Source organism: Bubalus kerabau, chromosome 4 (genome assembly GCF_029407905.1).
Source record: "Bubalus kerabau isolate K-KA32 ecotype Philippines breed swamp buffalo chromosome 4, PCC_UOA_SB_1v2, whole genome shotgun sequence".
Taxonomy (NCBI): Eukaryota; Metazoa; Chordata; class Mammalia; order Artiodactyla; family Bovidae; genus Bubalus; species Bubalus kerabau.
Genome location: NC_073627.1, coordinates 15,806,489 through 15,821,176, shown reverse-complemented (window position 1 = coordinate 15,821,176; position 14,688 = coordinate 15,806,489). Strand labels below are relative to the sequence as shown.

The 14,688-nt window shown below is 45.9% G+C and overlaps 1 protein-coding gene across 4 annotated transcripts in view; it reads right to left on the bottom strand.

The window, feature by feature from the left end:
* The window catches only part of TEX2 (testis expressed 2), a 120,441-nt gene continuing 105,753 nt past the window's right edge, over positions 1-14,688 (bottom strand). For 3 of the 4 annotated variants that reach the window (XM_055575511.1, XM_055575512.1, XM_055575513.1), the window contains 4 exons: positions 8,984-9,109; positions 7,304-7,513; positions 3,273-3,393; positions 1-1,644 (listed from right to left, as the gene is read on the bottom strand). In XM_055575511.1, the coding sequence (XP_055431486.1) occupies positions 1,522-1,644; positions 3,273-3,393; positions 7,304-7,513; positions 8,984-9,109 (580 nt within the window). In that variant the 3' untranslated portion in view covers positions 1-1,521. The remainder of the gene's footprint in view (positions 1,645-3,272; positions 3,394-7,303; positions 7,514-8,983; positions 9,110-14,688) is intronic. The other variant, XM_055575514.1, reaches the window with a different exon arrangement.

The following is a 14,688-nucleotide window of genomic DNA, read 5'->3' as shown; positions in this document are numbered from 1 at the left end:
TTATCTAGTATTTGACATGAGATATTTATTTGTGAAACAATGCAAGCGATTGTAAATCCCCCACATACTATTTGATTAAGTGCAATAAGGTACAGTCGTGTAATCTCTTTACACAATAGTGCATCTAGTCCTTTGCCTTAAATTATTGCACAAAAATTATAAGACCAGTGAAGAAGACATGCGGACTGACAGGCAAATTGGCCTACACAATGAGAACAGCACACCAACTGGAATGGTCCAATAATTTAAGTCAAATGTTTTAATGGTGCAATTAAAGTAATCAAATAAGGGTTCAAATATATTCTTTCAATATATTAATTTCTTTAAAGTCATGTTCAGGCAAGGTGCTGCTGCTGTTTAAAAAAAACACTATTAGCTTTGTCCACAGATGTAGTTGTCAAAAGTCACCCAAGGTAAGTCTGATGTTGAATGCAGCTTTAAACAATTAAAAATTTGTATTTTGAGTGTACTTCTCAAAGCAAATTATACAGTTGAGAGAGCCCTGAAACCTGTAAACTAAACATTCTGACACAAGTGCACAAAATACAGTTGGCAATGTTTAATGTCACGTTAATTTTGAGATCTGTAGTGTTTGATGTTGAGCGAACTTTTGGTCTTGACTCAAGATGAAGAGAGCAGTCCTGTTTTGGCCATCAGAAAAGGAAACTGCCCACAAAACATCCCTAGCCAATTAGGTTAACAAGGCATTTATGCCTATTTAAAGCTTCCCAGAGCACAGAGGAAGCGCCAGGTGGATGGACGGTGGCTCTGGCTCCCTGGCCGCACTCCAATCCAGTCTTGTGCAGTGTTTGACATTTTCACATATGCTCAGGTCTCAGGAAAACGGGATCAGTTAGAAACCAGGTGATTGTACCTTGTTGGTAGAAGGCATGGGATGGTTTGATCTCATGGCTTTGCCTAATGTACACATAAATCCCACCATTCTCGCCCCAGCTGGTAGTGTGTTAAGAGTTGTATGTTCTATGGCTACTTGCTTCCAAAACACAATAAGAGTAAGTTGCTATGCACATCTCTTTATCACCAAAGACACAGTTCACAAAATTCCACTCCCCACCCTCCACACATGGAACCACACTGATGTTCTCTGGGGCTGCCACACAAAAACTGGGGAAGTGAGAAAACATTCCACTGCGCTGGCTGGCTGAGCAAAAACCCTGGAGGCATCGAGGAGGCAAAGGGAAGCCTTCCAGCTGTGCAGCTTCGCTCTTAATGTGCTCTTGTGGTACAACAAAACCTGGTAGACTTAGAAAAGCCAGGGTGGGAGTCACCAGTAACCTCTGGATCCACCGGGATGATCCTTCCAGTTTTCCTTTGCTGAGGCAAAGCTTTGCAGCAGGCAATCTGGACCCCAGTCTCAGGACGCCTCAGGGTGGGACCGGCACCGGCAGGCAGAGGGCAGAGCGGTGGCACAAGGGAAGGCCAGCGCTGCAGCCCAGATGGCAGCCGAGAACCCCACACTGAGCTTATCTCCCACTACTGGGAACACCAGGACTGCACCCATCACAGCTGATCAGCGGCCTCCACAGGTGGGTCTTTCAGGAGGCTGGACGTGGAGCGAGGATCCATGGCCGAGTGCATGATGGGGATATAAACATCATCCATGTTTGGCATGACAAAAACTTTCTGCAGAAAGAAGGAACAGACATGGAACAAGGCTCTGTTCTCTGGGAGTTGCCCTATTGTGTTCTGATAAGAATTTTAGGCTTTAGACAAGTTTTTAAAATACATATGAAACAACTTTTCTTACACATTCCAAACTAATTCCTCTATAATATTCAGAAAGCCTTGAGGGATCAACACCAGTGTGTGAATATGAGAACCCAATAGGCTGTGGGGCAGAAGCAGCCTTTGAGTTCACGTACATATAATAAAATTACTCATGAGTTGATAAATAACATTAAGAGACTTGGCATAAGCTGCTCACAGGATTCCAAATTACTATATCCAGAACACTTGTTCTAAGTATATTTTATCCTAGCACTTAAAATCCTAGCAACAAAAAAGTAAGCTCTTTTTTTTTCCCCAAACCAGAACCAGTTAAAGCTGCATAGAAAAGAAATTCTACTATCATGAACACCCAAAGGATAATCAGTGATTGACAGTAATGGTGCTTTGCCTATTTATAAACTAATTTTATGTAAGTGAATTCTGGCAATGTATTCAACTTCAGCAATGCTTCCAAAAGCAAAAACAAAAGCATGTGGCCTTGGGAGAATGCAAACAGTTACCCTTCAACTTCCCAACTTGCCTTGAAAATACCATGCACCAAAGTCTGCCCCCTAGAAGGGGTGACCATTCTACCCCAACACTCTTAAAAAAGATGACCCACCCAAATTCCTCACGTAGGAAAAAGGAAAAGAACCAAGGCATGAGGTTGTTTTTCCCCTCACTAGGTTCAAAGTGCTTTTTCTTTTGGAGATAAAATGAAGCTTTCCATAAACTGGTTGTTATATTTACAGCTACAGCTTTTAAATAATATAGTTTTTAGATAATAAAAAGTATAATTTTAAAGGCAATGACTTAAAAGGTACTACTGCAAACATAATATGGGTCTTCTTCAGAAAGTGAAATTCATTATAAAATAGTCTGTTAATCCATAACACCTTAAAAGTCAACTATGCCTCAAAAACCTGATAAAAATTTAATAGAAATAGCTCATTGCAAGGCCTTGTCCACACTGCTATTTCCTGTGGTGGAAGAATGCAGAGACAGGCTTGGAGAATGAGCTCTGGCTGAGTCAACTCCAGGCCTACCCTCAAAGATTCACAGGGTAGGGAGAGGCCTGATTCATCTTTGAACTCCCAAGGCAGGTGGTAGCTGCACGTAGAATGTTTGTAGAAACACACAAACTGAGCAAGGTGGGTACCATACCAGAGCAGGAATGGCTTCCCTGACCACGGGCCAGGTGCTACTCATGGACCAACTCCAGGCCCCACCTAGGGGAAAAGTCCAAAGATGGTCCCAGCAGATGGACGACTTAACCCTCGCCAGGCCTACTGGGACATGACAGTCATTTTGCTCTTTGACCCCAGCGTTTTGAGTTTCCTCTGAAGACTATGTAACAGGATGTGGATGAGTTTCAGGGTTTCTAAAACTAAACCTGAAATTTTATGCCTCTTTGGTCACATGTGTCCTTTCCCCAGATGAGGGTTCACAGCTATTATCAGATTTTCCAAGGAGGATCCTGGACCTCTGTTCTGCCCAGAGCTTTTAGACTCAGCATGAAATACCAGATGACCCAGCAGGTGTACCTGAAATTCTTGTTCCAGTTTCTTCTCTATCCAGTCTGTCACATGAACTAAAGTCACTTCTCTCTCTCCAAGTTTTGGCCGAGCTTTCAGCTCAATATATGGTGGCTTCCGGAATCCATACCTTTTAAAAGAAGACAAATAACCACATTTAGAAGCAAAGAAAAGAAGTGGATGGTACCCAGAGTAAACATTCCTCATCTACACAAGGCTTTATCAGTACTTGAAAATGTTTTCTTCTTCTGAAAAATCCCTTCTAAAAAAAAATACTTCACTGCAGCAGGTATGAATTGTGAATTCCCTGGACCCAGGGCTGTGATGACTGGGGACAAACTAAGACAGCCAGGAAACACCACTGGAAAAGTCCATGACCTGGGCATTGTTTCTGGTTTTTGTTTTTCCTAAAATGGCGAGGATATTTTTTGTTTCTATTTTTATGAGAGTACGATACATCTGTTACAAAACCCCAAATATAAAAGTGTATAAAGCAGGAAATAACACTGTCTCTCTCTGGATCTATAACCAAGATAGGACCACTGAGAGAAACACGATTGATTTCCCCCACACCCCTAACATGCATAAACAGAGAGCCTTCTGTGACCTGCTTTTTCACTCCACACTGTGATTATTACGGCTTCTCAGTGGAGCCGACTGGCACTCGGGACTGTTGGTAAGGCATCCAGTCAAGAGACTATGTGCTCTCAAACTAAAAACTTTGATCCATTATGGACCAACGTTTTAAAACATCCAGGTACACCCTGGAGATATGCAGGCTCAGTTTCAGACTGCCACACCAAAGCTAACATTGTAATAGAGTCACGTGAATTTTTGGTTTCCCAGTGCGTATAAAAATTGTCTTTTCACTATGTTGTAGTCTACTAGGTGTGCAAAACAAGGTATACACCTCAATCAAAAAGTACTTCATTGCTTAAAAAAAAATGATAACTATCACCTGACAACACAGGGTTGCCACAAACTTTTAATCTGTAAAAAATGCAGTATGGGCAAGTGCAAGAAAGCAAAGCATAGTCAGACAAGGTCTGCCCATAAGATAAAAATGGCAAGTTGCTATAAATATTCTAAACACTCTGAATATGTATAGTTATCTTTGTGGATTAATAACAAATAGTTCAGCACTCGAGCATGCACTGAGCAGCACTAGGCTGTGCATGCGCAGTCGCTTCAGTCATGTCCAGTTCTTTGCGACCCCATGGACTATCGCCCGCCAGGCTCCTGTGTCCATGGGATTGTCCAGGCAAGAATACTGGAGTGGGTTGCCATTTCCCCCTCCAGGGAATCTTCACGACCCAGGGCTTGAACTGGCATCTTTTACGTCTCCTGCATTGCTGCTGCTGCTGCTAAGTCGCCCCAGTCGTGTCTGACTCTACGCGACCCCATAGACAGCAGCCCACCAGGCTCCCCCGTCCCTGGGATTCTCCAGGCAAGAACACTGGAGTGGGTTGCCATTTCCTTCTCCAATGAATGAAAGTGAAAAGTGAAAGTGAAGTCGCTCAGTCGTGTCCGACCCTCAGCGACCCCATGGACTGCAGCCTACCAGCTCCTCCGTCCATGGGATTTTCCAGGCAAGAGTACTGGAGTGGGGTGCCATTGCTTCTCCGGAGCTACTAGGCTAGAGGCCTCTAATTTTAATTACCATTGAGCAGTGGTGTTTGTAACTCCTAAGTCAAAGCTTGGGAGTAAAAAGAAGATATGTATCAACTCTTACTATTAAAAAAAATTTTTTTTATTAAGCTGCACAGTAAGGTAGTATCTGGTTATTTTTGGATGCTAAAGTTATAGGTTCTTAGTTTTTGTTGTTGTTTTCATGTTCTTCCAGTGAAAATATTACTTTTTAAAAATAAAATCTGAAATAGTATTTTAAAGTTTTTACTAGGAAAACACCAATATCATCATTAAATGATCAGCCAATTAAACAACCCTTTTGTAATCATTTTTACAAGTCCTTCTGAACACCAAGGATGTGCAGCAGCATGCTGGTTTCATGTGATGAGAGAACAGAGGTATCTTTTTCATAGGGACTGCCCTGGTGGCTCCGGAGAAGGCAATGGCACCGCACTCCAGTACTCCTGCCTGGAAAATCCCATGGACAGAGGAGCCTGGTAGGCTGCAGTCCATGGGGTCGCTAGGAGTTGGACACGACTGAAGTGACTTAGCAGCAGCAGCATCCCTGGTGGCTCAGCGTTAAATAATCTGCCTGCCAATGCAGGAGACTCAGGTTCAATCCCTGGGCTGGGAAGAACCCTTGGAGAAGGAAACGGTAATCCACTCCAGTATTTTTGTCTGTGAAATCCCATGGACAGAGGAGCCTGGTGGGCTGCAGGCCATGGGCCTGCAAAAGAGTCAAACATGACTTAACGACTAAACAACAACAACAATCTTTTTCATATGAGTGTAGCTTCTGGTACAAGGCGGTCTTTTATGTAATCACTATATACCCTTATGCATATTTATAGGTCTTACTTGCCAACTTAAAATTGAGATTTAGAAATAGTGATTTTCTTTTGCTGGGATCATGAATAATTTTTTTCAGTGATTCTCAGTCCTGGCTTAGTCTCCCAATCCCAGAATCCTGGGGGCCGGGCTCGGCACAGCTTTAACAAGTCCCCAGGTGACTGTGACAGGCAGGTAGGGTTAAAACCCACTGGTTCATTCAAATGACAACTCTTTGGGTCACCCTTCTCAGTTGCTCAGCTGGGAGAGAATCCACCTATAACGCAGGAGACCATGGTTCGATTTCTGGGTCAGGAGGATCTGCTAGAGAAGGGACGGGCTACCCACTCCAGTATTCTTGGGCTTCCCTGCTGGCTCAGCTGGTAAAGAATCCACCCGCAATGCAGGAAACCATGGTTCGATTTCTGGGTCAGGAAGATCTGCTAGAGAAGGGACGGGCTACCCACTCCAGTATTCTTGGGCTTCCCTGGTGGCTCAGCTGGTAAAGAATCCACCCACAATGCAGGAAACCTGGGTTTGATTCCTGGGTTGGGAAGATCCCCAGGAGAAAGGAAAGGCTACCCACTCCACTATTCTGGCCTGGAGAATTCCAGGGTCACAAAGAGTCAGACATGACTGAGGGACTTTCACAATCTACCAGAGTTACCAAGCACACATCCTGCCTCCTCAACGTGCAGGTCTGACCTGGGCAGGTCTTCCCTCACCGCCCAGGACTCTGCTGGATGTGTGATCCCCATCTGTAAAGTGGGGCATAATGGTAGCCTTGTCTCCACAGGACGCTGTGAGGACTGGCCCGGCAGAGAATAAGCGTTCTACAAATCGCAGCTCTTCTTCCTGGTGGAAAGGGTTGACTTGAGAGAGGAGGAAGACCGAGAAACAGCTCATCCCACAAACTTCACCAGTTGACCTTAACTCTTCCTAAGTGTGAAGATGAGTATTTTTTTGTTTAATTTTTGATTACACCGCACAGCATATGGGATCTCAGTTCTCCAACCAGGGATTGAATCCATGCCCCCTGTAGTGGAAGCCCAGGGTCTTAACTACCAGACCACCAGGGACATGTCGAAGATAGGTATTTCTCACCATTTAAAAAAAATCTGAATTATTATTTCATGGCATAATAACACATGTGCGTGCTTCAGTTGCTCCGTTGTGTCCGACTCTTTGTGACACCATGGATGTAACTCTCCAGGCTCCCCTGTCCATGGAATTCTCCAGGCAAGAATACTGGAGTGGGTTGTCATTTCCTCCTCCAGGGGATGTTCCCAACCCAGGGATCAAACACTGGTCTCCTGTGTCTCCTACAGTGGCAGGCAGATCCTTTACACTGTACCACCTGGGAAGCCCTGAAGGTATATCTTTATATGTGAATTAACCACTCACAGAAGAAAAGTAGAATCAGATTTACAACTAACTTTAAGGTCCCAAGAAAAACGTTTGAAAGTACTTCTTCCCAGGAAGAAGGTACTTTCCATAATGTCAAGGGCCAGCAGACTATGACTTTTATGATCATGCTCAAAGGGTATCAGTGGCTGACCCTGAGGGGCCTTCTACATACGTACCATATTCGATCAGTTGCAGGAGGTGGAATGTTCACTGCCAAGGTTCCTCTACATTCTTGTACTTCTACAGTTAGCAGTAGGGGTGTATTGGACACTTCTTCAATCTTCTTTTTAATGAATTCTGTCTCTGTTGCTTTTTGGAAATATTTTGACTTGGTAATTTTATCAACAAACCTCATGATCTTGCTTGTTCGATGACCTCCAACATACCTTTAAATAAGAGACAGGCAAGTGTTAGTGTTGACTTTGTTCCTTCATAAACAGAAACTTGGCTCTCTGTTCACCTGATTTTAGACCAGAGTTTCTCAACAGCAGCACCACTGACACTGTTGACTGGGCAATTCTTTGCTGTGGACGCTCCTCCGTACGAAATGTTTAGCGGCATCCTTGACCTTGGCCGCCCTGATGTCAACAGCACATCATCTCCCAGCAGTTAAGACAATAAAGTGTCTCTGGACATTGATAAATGTCCCGTAGGGGGAACAAAATAACCCCTGGGTGAGAACTACTAGTTCAGATAAGGTGTAGACATCAGATGGAGCCGTCTTGATGATGGAGAGTCAGGCCAAGTTCCCACAGTGCAGGCAGGGAATGCATCTCACCTGTTCTCCTTAATAACCTTCAAATACTGAATACAAATCTCGTGCCCTCTTAGAAAAAAATCTCATTGTCTCTATATAGCAAATAAGACATCAGGCTGCATTAAGAGGGCCACAGAACACAGTAAAACATCTGCCTTTCAGATAGTGTCACACTAACTTTGAGCAGCAATTACTTGTCAGAGTTTTAGGAGCATCTAAAGAGAACAGCTACATCAAGGTGATGTACCAGCAGGCCAGGAAAGTAAGCGTCGGTATCAGGCCACATCTACCTATGACTGCCCTAAGAAGAGAGGATATTTGTTTCTTAAAATCCCCCGCAGATCTGGAGTTCAGGAATAGTATATGTATGTGTGTAGAAAAAAGCCATTACTCTAAAGATCAGGTGGGGAGTTAAATAGTGCACACAAACTCTACAGCCAACTCCTCAAACATCTAGATTCTTTTTATCTTCTGTAGGATTTCAAACAGAACAGGTTGATGTTTTCTTAAAAATGCTTCTGAATCACTTGGTTTATCATTTCAGTTTCTTTGCTCACTGTAAATAATTAAAAGATCCTTACAGAGAGGCAGCCTAAGCACTTGGATCATTCCACAGTCCAAGTACCAGGCAAAAGGGACCCCCCAAATGAAGTTCATGATCCAAAAGGTCATCTAAGTGATCCACGTTTCCAAAATTTACCAAAGAAATCATTAGAATGTCTCAACTTTGTAGGAACTATTAACAGAAGATCACTGGAGGCACGTGACCCGTAAGAAGGGAAGTAATGCTACCCACCGACACTAGGGGGAGGTGTTGCGCAATTTATGGTCCTCGTGTTAAACATCCCTTCCATTCTCGTATTCTTTACTCCAATGGCCTGAGAAAACCATTTTGGTCTGAACTCTTAATAAGGGGAAATTATTTGGGTGTTTTTGATTTGGGGTCTGGAATTTGAAGCCACTGGCTTTGAATTATTAATGCAAAAACCATTCACTCAAAGTGAAGGAGGAAGATCAAAGAGGGAAAAGGCGATGCAAAGCTTACGCCCAACTTGCGGCCCTGACCCCCCGGGAGACCCCAGAAGCTGGATCCACTCACCCCTCAGCCCCTGGGAGGAGCGGTTTGTCTCCGGCGCTGGGCTCTGGTGCATCGTCTTCGTCGGAGGAGCCAGCACTGGAGGACTCCTCGTCGCTGTCGGCCAGACAGAAGGCCCTGGGCCTGCAACTGATCAGGGTAGAGTCACCAGGCTGCCCGCCCAGCGCAGGCTCTGCTTAGGAAGAGCACGCACTCCACCGCCACCATGGCTATGGTGGTAGCACTCCCCGCCCCCTCACCCAGACAGAAGAGGCCTAATCCCAGAATCCTCGGATGGGCCTGGTCCCCCCGGAGACCCTTCAGCGCCCAGTCCCGGGCAGAACGGCCGCGGACTTGCGCCAGGAGGGTTGGATTCTGCGCATGCGTCAGAAAGACAGGCGGTCAGTGTGTGATGCGGTCCACACAAAATGCAGTGATCTCGTCAACAGTGCAGAGCAGCCAACGGGAGGTGAGTGGAAAGAATGAAGATTGCATGGGTGACGGGACAGCTCATGTTAGTGACATGACCACATCATGGATGACGGGGTTGTTCAGGTAAGTCCTCTAACACTGGCTGAGTTCAAAAAAATTGTACTTTATGGCTTAGTCATCTCCAAGTTAGTTTTGGCTCCAGACTTCTTCCTTGTGAAATTACATACCCCCACTCCCGCCCCAGCTCCTGAAGGTCACAGAAAAAGCCAACAACCAGGGGTACAAATCTCAAGGGATTCCAGGAGGCAACTGACATGGGAAGCCAGGAACCTTTCAGGAGAAGTACTAGTTTAAAACTTTTTTTAAAATAAAGTAATAAAAAGCTTCATCAGAGAGCAGTGTTCCTCATGAATCTTTCCAGGGTAGGTTCTCAGTTTCCAGAGGGCTGGAGGGCTCCCGGCTGAGCTCTGGCCCCACAAAAGGCAGCTTCCTCCCTGAAGGGAGGCTTTACTTCAGAGAGGCAGAGAGACAGAAGGCAGGGCCCATCTCAGGCTCAGAGACTTGATGGGGACAAAATGAACAAGGGACAGAACTATCTCTGAACATTGTTACGCCATCAATGGTCACTAAGCAGAGGGTCGGTCTTATAATTTTGAGAAGAACAAAATCACCAGGACAGGGGAAGGCATCCCAGCTTAGGTCCCATCTCCTGCATTCGAAACCCTCTGGGGTTTTCCTCAGATGCTGTCCTTGGCCACCAGAAGCCTGTATGGGTGCTCATCTTTTGGCCAACAAGGGCCAAGGGCACCCAAGGGTAGCACACCTGCCAGTGTGGCCTTGAAGGCCCAGCTGAGGTCCCAGCATGGGGAGGAGGGCTCTGAAATCTCCGCCCTGAAACAGGAGCCCGGCTGTAAGAGGACCTACCTGGCAGGACACCCGGATCTTCCTCAACCCTGCTCTGAAACATTAGAGCCCGCGCTCTAGCCAACGGGCTTGAGTGTGGTGTTGAGATGAAACTCCCTCTGCAGACACAAAGGCCTCTTGTCCCTGGCCTCGGGGACAGCACCTGACTCTTCCTCCTTCCATCAGAGGCCTGGCCAGTCCAGGAAATGCTCAAGTGTCCCCGCTGGTCACAAAACCATCTCAGCCCTTTCAAGGGTTCGGCGGCCCTCACAGAGCTCTTCTTTTGTATAAAAGGCAAAATAGGATTCCTAAGAAAGCTTACACGGGGACTTGGGATAAAGAAAGTCAGGGAAGTAAATCCCCAAAGATCATGTGACCTTTCTCAGAAACCTAGCTTACTTCTTAGGAACATGACGGTGCCCTCTGGTTCAGACCGCATGCTGCCAGGTAAGGAATCTACACAGCACCAAAGGCTGCCTCGGTATCTTGGACCGCAGTGAAACCTGCAGAGCCACTGGCCCCTCCTGTCCCCACTGGTATTTGTCATCTGGCAGCCTCCTGACCTGAGGCAGAAGATGCCAAAGGCTGAGCACTGCAGTGAGCTCTCGGGTTCCTGAATTAACCCTCCGCAGGACAGAGAACAGGACAAATTCTGTGGCTTGAAGTTAATAATTTAGACAATGCCTTATCAGTTAAAATAGATCAGATGACATGAAATTCTGATTGTGGCTAAATGGTATCTCTCCTTTCTGCCCGGGGAGCTATATTATGCAGCACCAACAATAATTAAAAGTGGGGCTAAATGTCTGGCTGATTCAAGTTTATAACTGAATATGCATTTTGTGATCTCAGACTTAGGATGAATTTCAGAGAAAGACACCCTGCACATTCTTATATATAAGGTGTGCTAGTACATGATAAGCCTATTTTTTTAAAACACACCTTGGGATTCCAGATGAGAGTCATATCCCTTCTAAGAGTCACCTTAAAGGGCTGATTCCAGTTTGGCTGCCCCTGCTAAAAATCTTTTTGGAAATGTGCTTGGAGTTGGACACATAGGAAAAGTGAATTATTTTATCACGGATACTCTGTCTTGAACCAAACATTTCTTAGCCTCATAATCACTGGCACCTCTGAGTGATGCCTGGCAATTACTCAAATATCTGATTCATCTAGAAAAAGTAGGATGATTTGCTGTCACTCAGAGTACCTAAAAGAAGGTCATAGACACTAGAGGCAGCTCTACAAAGGAGCTCCAAAGAATCCTTCAAGTGAAGGGTGCATAATTAAACAGCCCAGTGAGGCGACTGCTTGGCGGGAACCACACTCTTGAGAGTGTTCTTTTTCTTTAACCAGAAATTAGGCCCATACGTCTGCTACAGATACACGTCCATGTACACCCCCAGTTAGACTGAGTCACAGCGTGGATGACAAGGACGGGGTTCCCAGGCCATCAGGGCCTCGGGGCAGGGTAGTGGACTTGGGTACACTGAGCAGCCTAATATGGAGGTAGGGGAGCCCCCCTACGGGACTCGCACACCAGCCCAGGCTGCCATGGTAGAGCACGGACAGGCCGTGTACCTTACAGGAAACGCCGGCCCCAATGTTCATTTAAAGAGCAGCCAATGTGCAGAACATTCCCCCTTCCTGACTCACTTAGGTCCCCTTCAGGCAATTCCTAAAGTTCCGACCCCCCAGCTCACCACCTGAATTCCATTTTGAGCGACTTACGGCCCAAAGTTACCATAACTACCGTACACAACCAGAAGACTATTGGGGAAATGAAAAGACTAAAGGAAAAATGTCTGCAAGTACAAAGTGAACCCACATTTCAAAGGGACAGGCCTTCACTAGAATGAAGAAACACAGACTTCTCACCACCAGCCTTGGGGTGACGTGAGGACGGGAACAGACTTTCTACGACAAGTAGGACTTCCTGAGGGCTGAGCAGCATCTCCTCAGGGACTTCCCAGGGCACAGTCATTTGCATGCTTGAAGGGGGTCTGACAAAAGCAGTGAGACCAAGCAGAGGCCCTGCCAGAGCAGGACGATAGGCGACAAGCCCCCGGCTGGAAGTGAGCCTTGGTCTGGCGGCCACGAGATAAAGGGAGGAAAGGGCTGCTGCTGGCCCACTCTTCACACTCGGGGCTCTAGGAGGGGCTTCCTGAAGGAAACCAAGGATCATGTACCAGCCACAGGTGCAGGGACTCCCCCTCTCCTCTGATACTCAGCCTCAGGGCGATTGCTCAGCTCATGACTGAGGAGAAGTGATGCGAGAATCACTTCTGGGATTAGGCTCTTAGGTACGGATGAGCTTTCCAGAGGCTCTCGGAGCTCCCAGATATTGTGAGCCAAGTGGTGTGTGTGTAGGCATCTTTCTGGGGCAAGGATCCAGAACTCTGAGATTTCCCAATTGGGTCCTTTTTGCAGGAAAAAAAAAAAGGGTTAAGGGTTCATTTTTCCAGGCCTTTTTCTCCCAAGGTCAAGTGCTTTGGAATTATATTTGTCTTTGCTTTTAAAATTAAATGACAGCCAATTACACATCAACATAAAAGTTAACACCCTCACAGGAAGGCAAAACATACCAGACTCTACTGGGAAAAAATGGTACTTTAGATATATATTAAACATTAAATATAATACATTATATTCTTAAAGCAGAGGATATTTTTCATGCAGTCTAGAGAAGCACTGCTTGCCCAGAAACATGTCCATCCTCTGATCAGCCGAGTTTTATGAACTTGAAATTGCTCCAGGAGAGCTGCATGAATAACAGTGAACGTGGGACACCTCAGCAGCAAGGATCTCAGGGACCCGGCCATGATGGGGCCCCACCTGCCCACAAGACCCCCTTCTTTCTAGTGGAGCCCCAGCAGCTTTGGGCAGCTCGGGGCTGTTTCCAGAAAAGGCTCCCTGCACGAATGCTCCTGATTTAAGTCTGCTGTGTCTCGCTCCTGGTTAGTTAGAGCTCATTTTCAAGACCGCTTCTGCCTGTGGTGCTTGGTTTTACTGGCAGCTGTCTTTGCAGTTCTGCTGTCCTGGGGCTGGCCTGATGGCGCTCAGCGGGGCATGGCACTGGGGAGGGGTAGCTGGGGACAGAAGCTGGGTTTGACTCGAGGCCTGGATCAGAACCCCGGCGATCCCAATCAAGGAAAGCCTCTTAAGCGCTCCTGATCTCAATCCTCTCTGGTCTACAAACGGGGCCTTTATGTCAGGGGACGTGATGAAAGGACAAGCTTCCTTGTGGTGTCACATGGGTCCACACGAGGCTCAGCACTGATGGGGGGATGAAATGCTACACAGAGGGCCGATCAATAGCACTCACCGGAAAACACAATCCACAGATTGCCGAATCCAAACACATTTTAACAAACAGTAGAAAGGTGAAAGGAAAACAGCACAGATACAGGTTAGATTGCATACAGCAGGTGAGATTCTCCAGTAATTAAAATATAAACATTTTCATTAAATCTCCTGGACACATCAGAATCATCACAGTCAAAGAATGTTCTGGAATATATGATCCAACTCCCCCCATCTATTGTGTGTCTACCACAAGTGTGAGTTACAAGCATCAGGGCAGCATCATAACAAAGCAAACACCTAAGAAGAGCCTGTGTCTTATGTCTGTATTCAGGTGCTGGGAGGGTGGCTCCATCATTTTACTACTCATTCCATGCAAACAGGTTAAAGATGTGAGATGCAGACTCTAATCAGCATGGTTCAGTCTGATAACAATAATATAATTTAAATTTGTCATCTGAAGCAGTCATTTTTAAGGTGTGTGGGAATGTAAAAGGTCCCAGCTTATTCAGTCTAGGCATCTAAGGGGAAAAAAATCAACTTCATCAACCGGCTCAAAAATTGGGAATATTTACAAAATCAGACAACTCCGCGGCAGATGCAGTATCTTCTACAAAGAAAGACATTTACTAAGAAAATCAATGGTGTATTATTTAGGGAAAATACATTTCAAAACACTTTAGGAGCACCCTCTTGGCTGCAAAATCAATCATCTAATTATAAATAACTCTGACACTGTGATTAAAGCAGATAGACCCCCGAAGGACCTCAGCCTGACCCACATATTGCTATTTGTGGCTGTAAGTTGGAGAAGGATCTTTCTGGATGGTGATTCTTTTCACAGAGCATTTTACTGTGCAGCCTGCCCTGCTGATCTGAATCAGGGATGCTTCCTGGGTAATCAATACTGTGCAGCCCGAAGGCTGGTGGCCGATAGCACTGAGCAGAGGTGGGGATTCATGGTCTGCAGGGGATGAAACTAGGAAACATTCCCTGAAATCCTGTGGCCAGGAAATGCTTCCATGGAAGCTCACTCAACCTTGGGTCTGCTGCTAAGTCACTTCAGTCGTGTCTGACTCTGTGCGACCCCA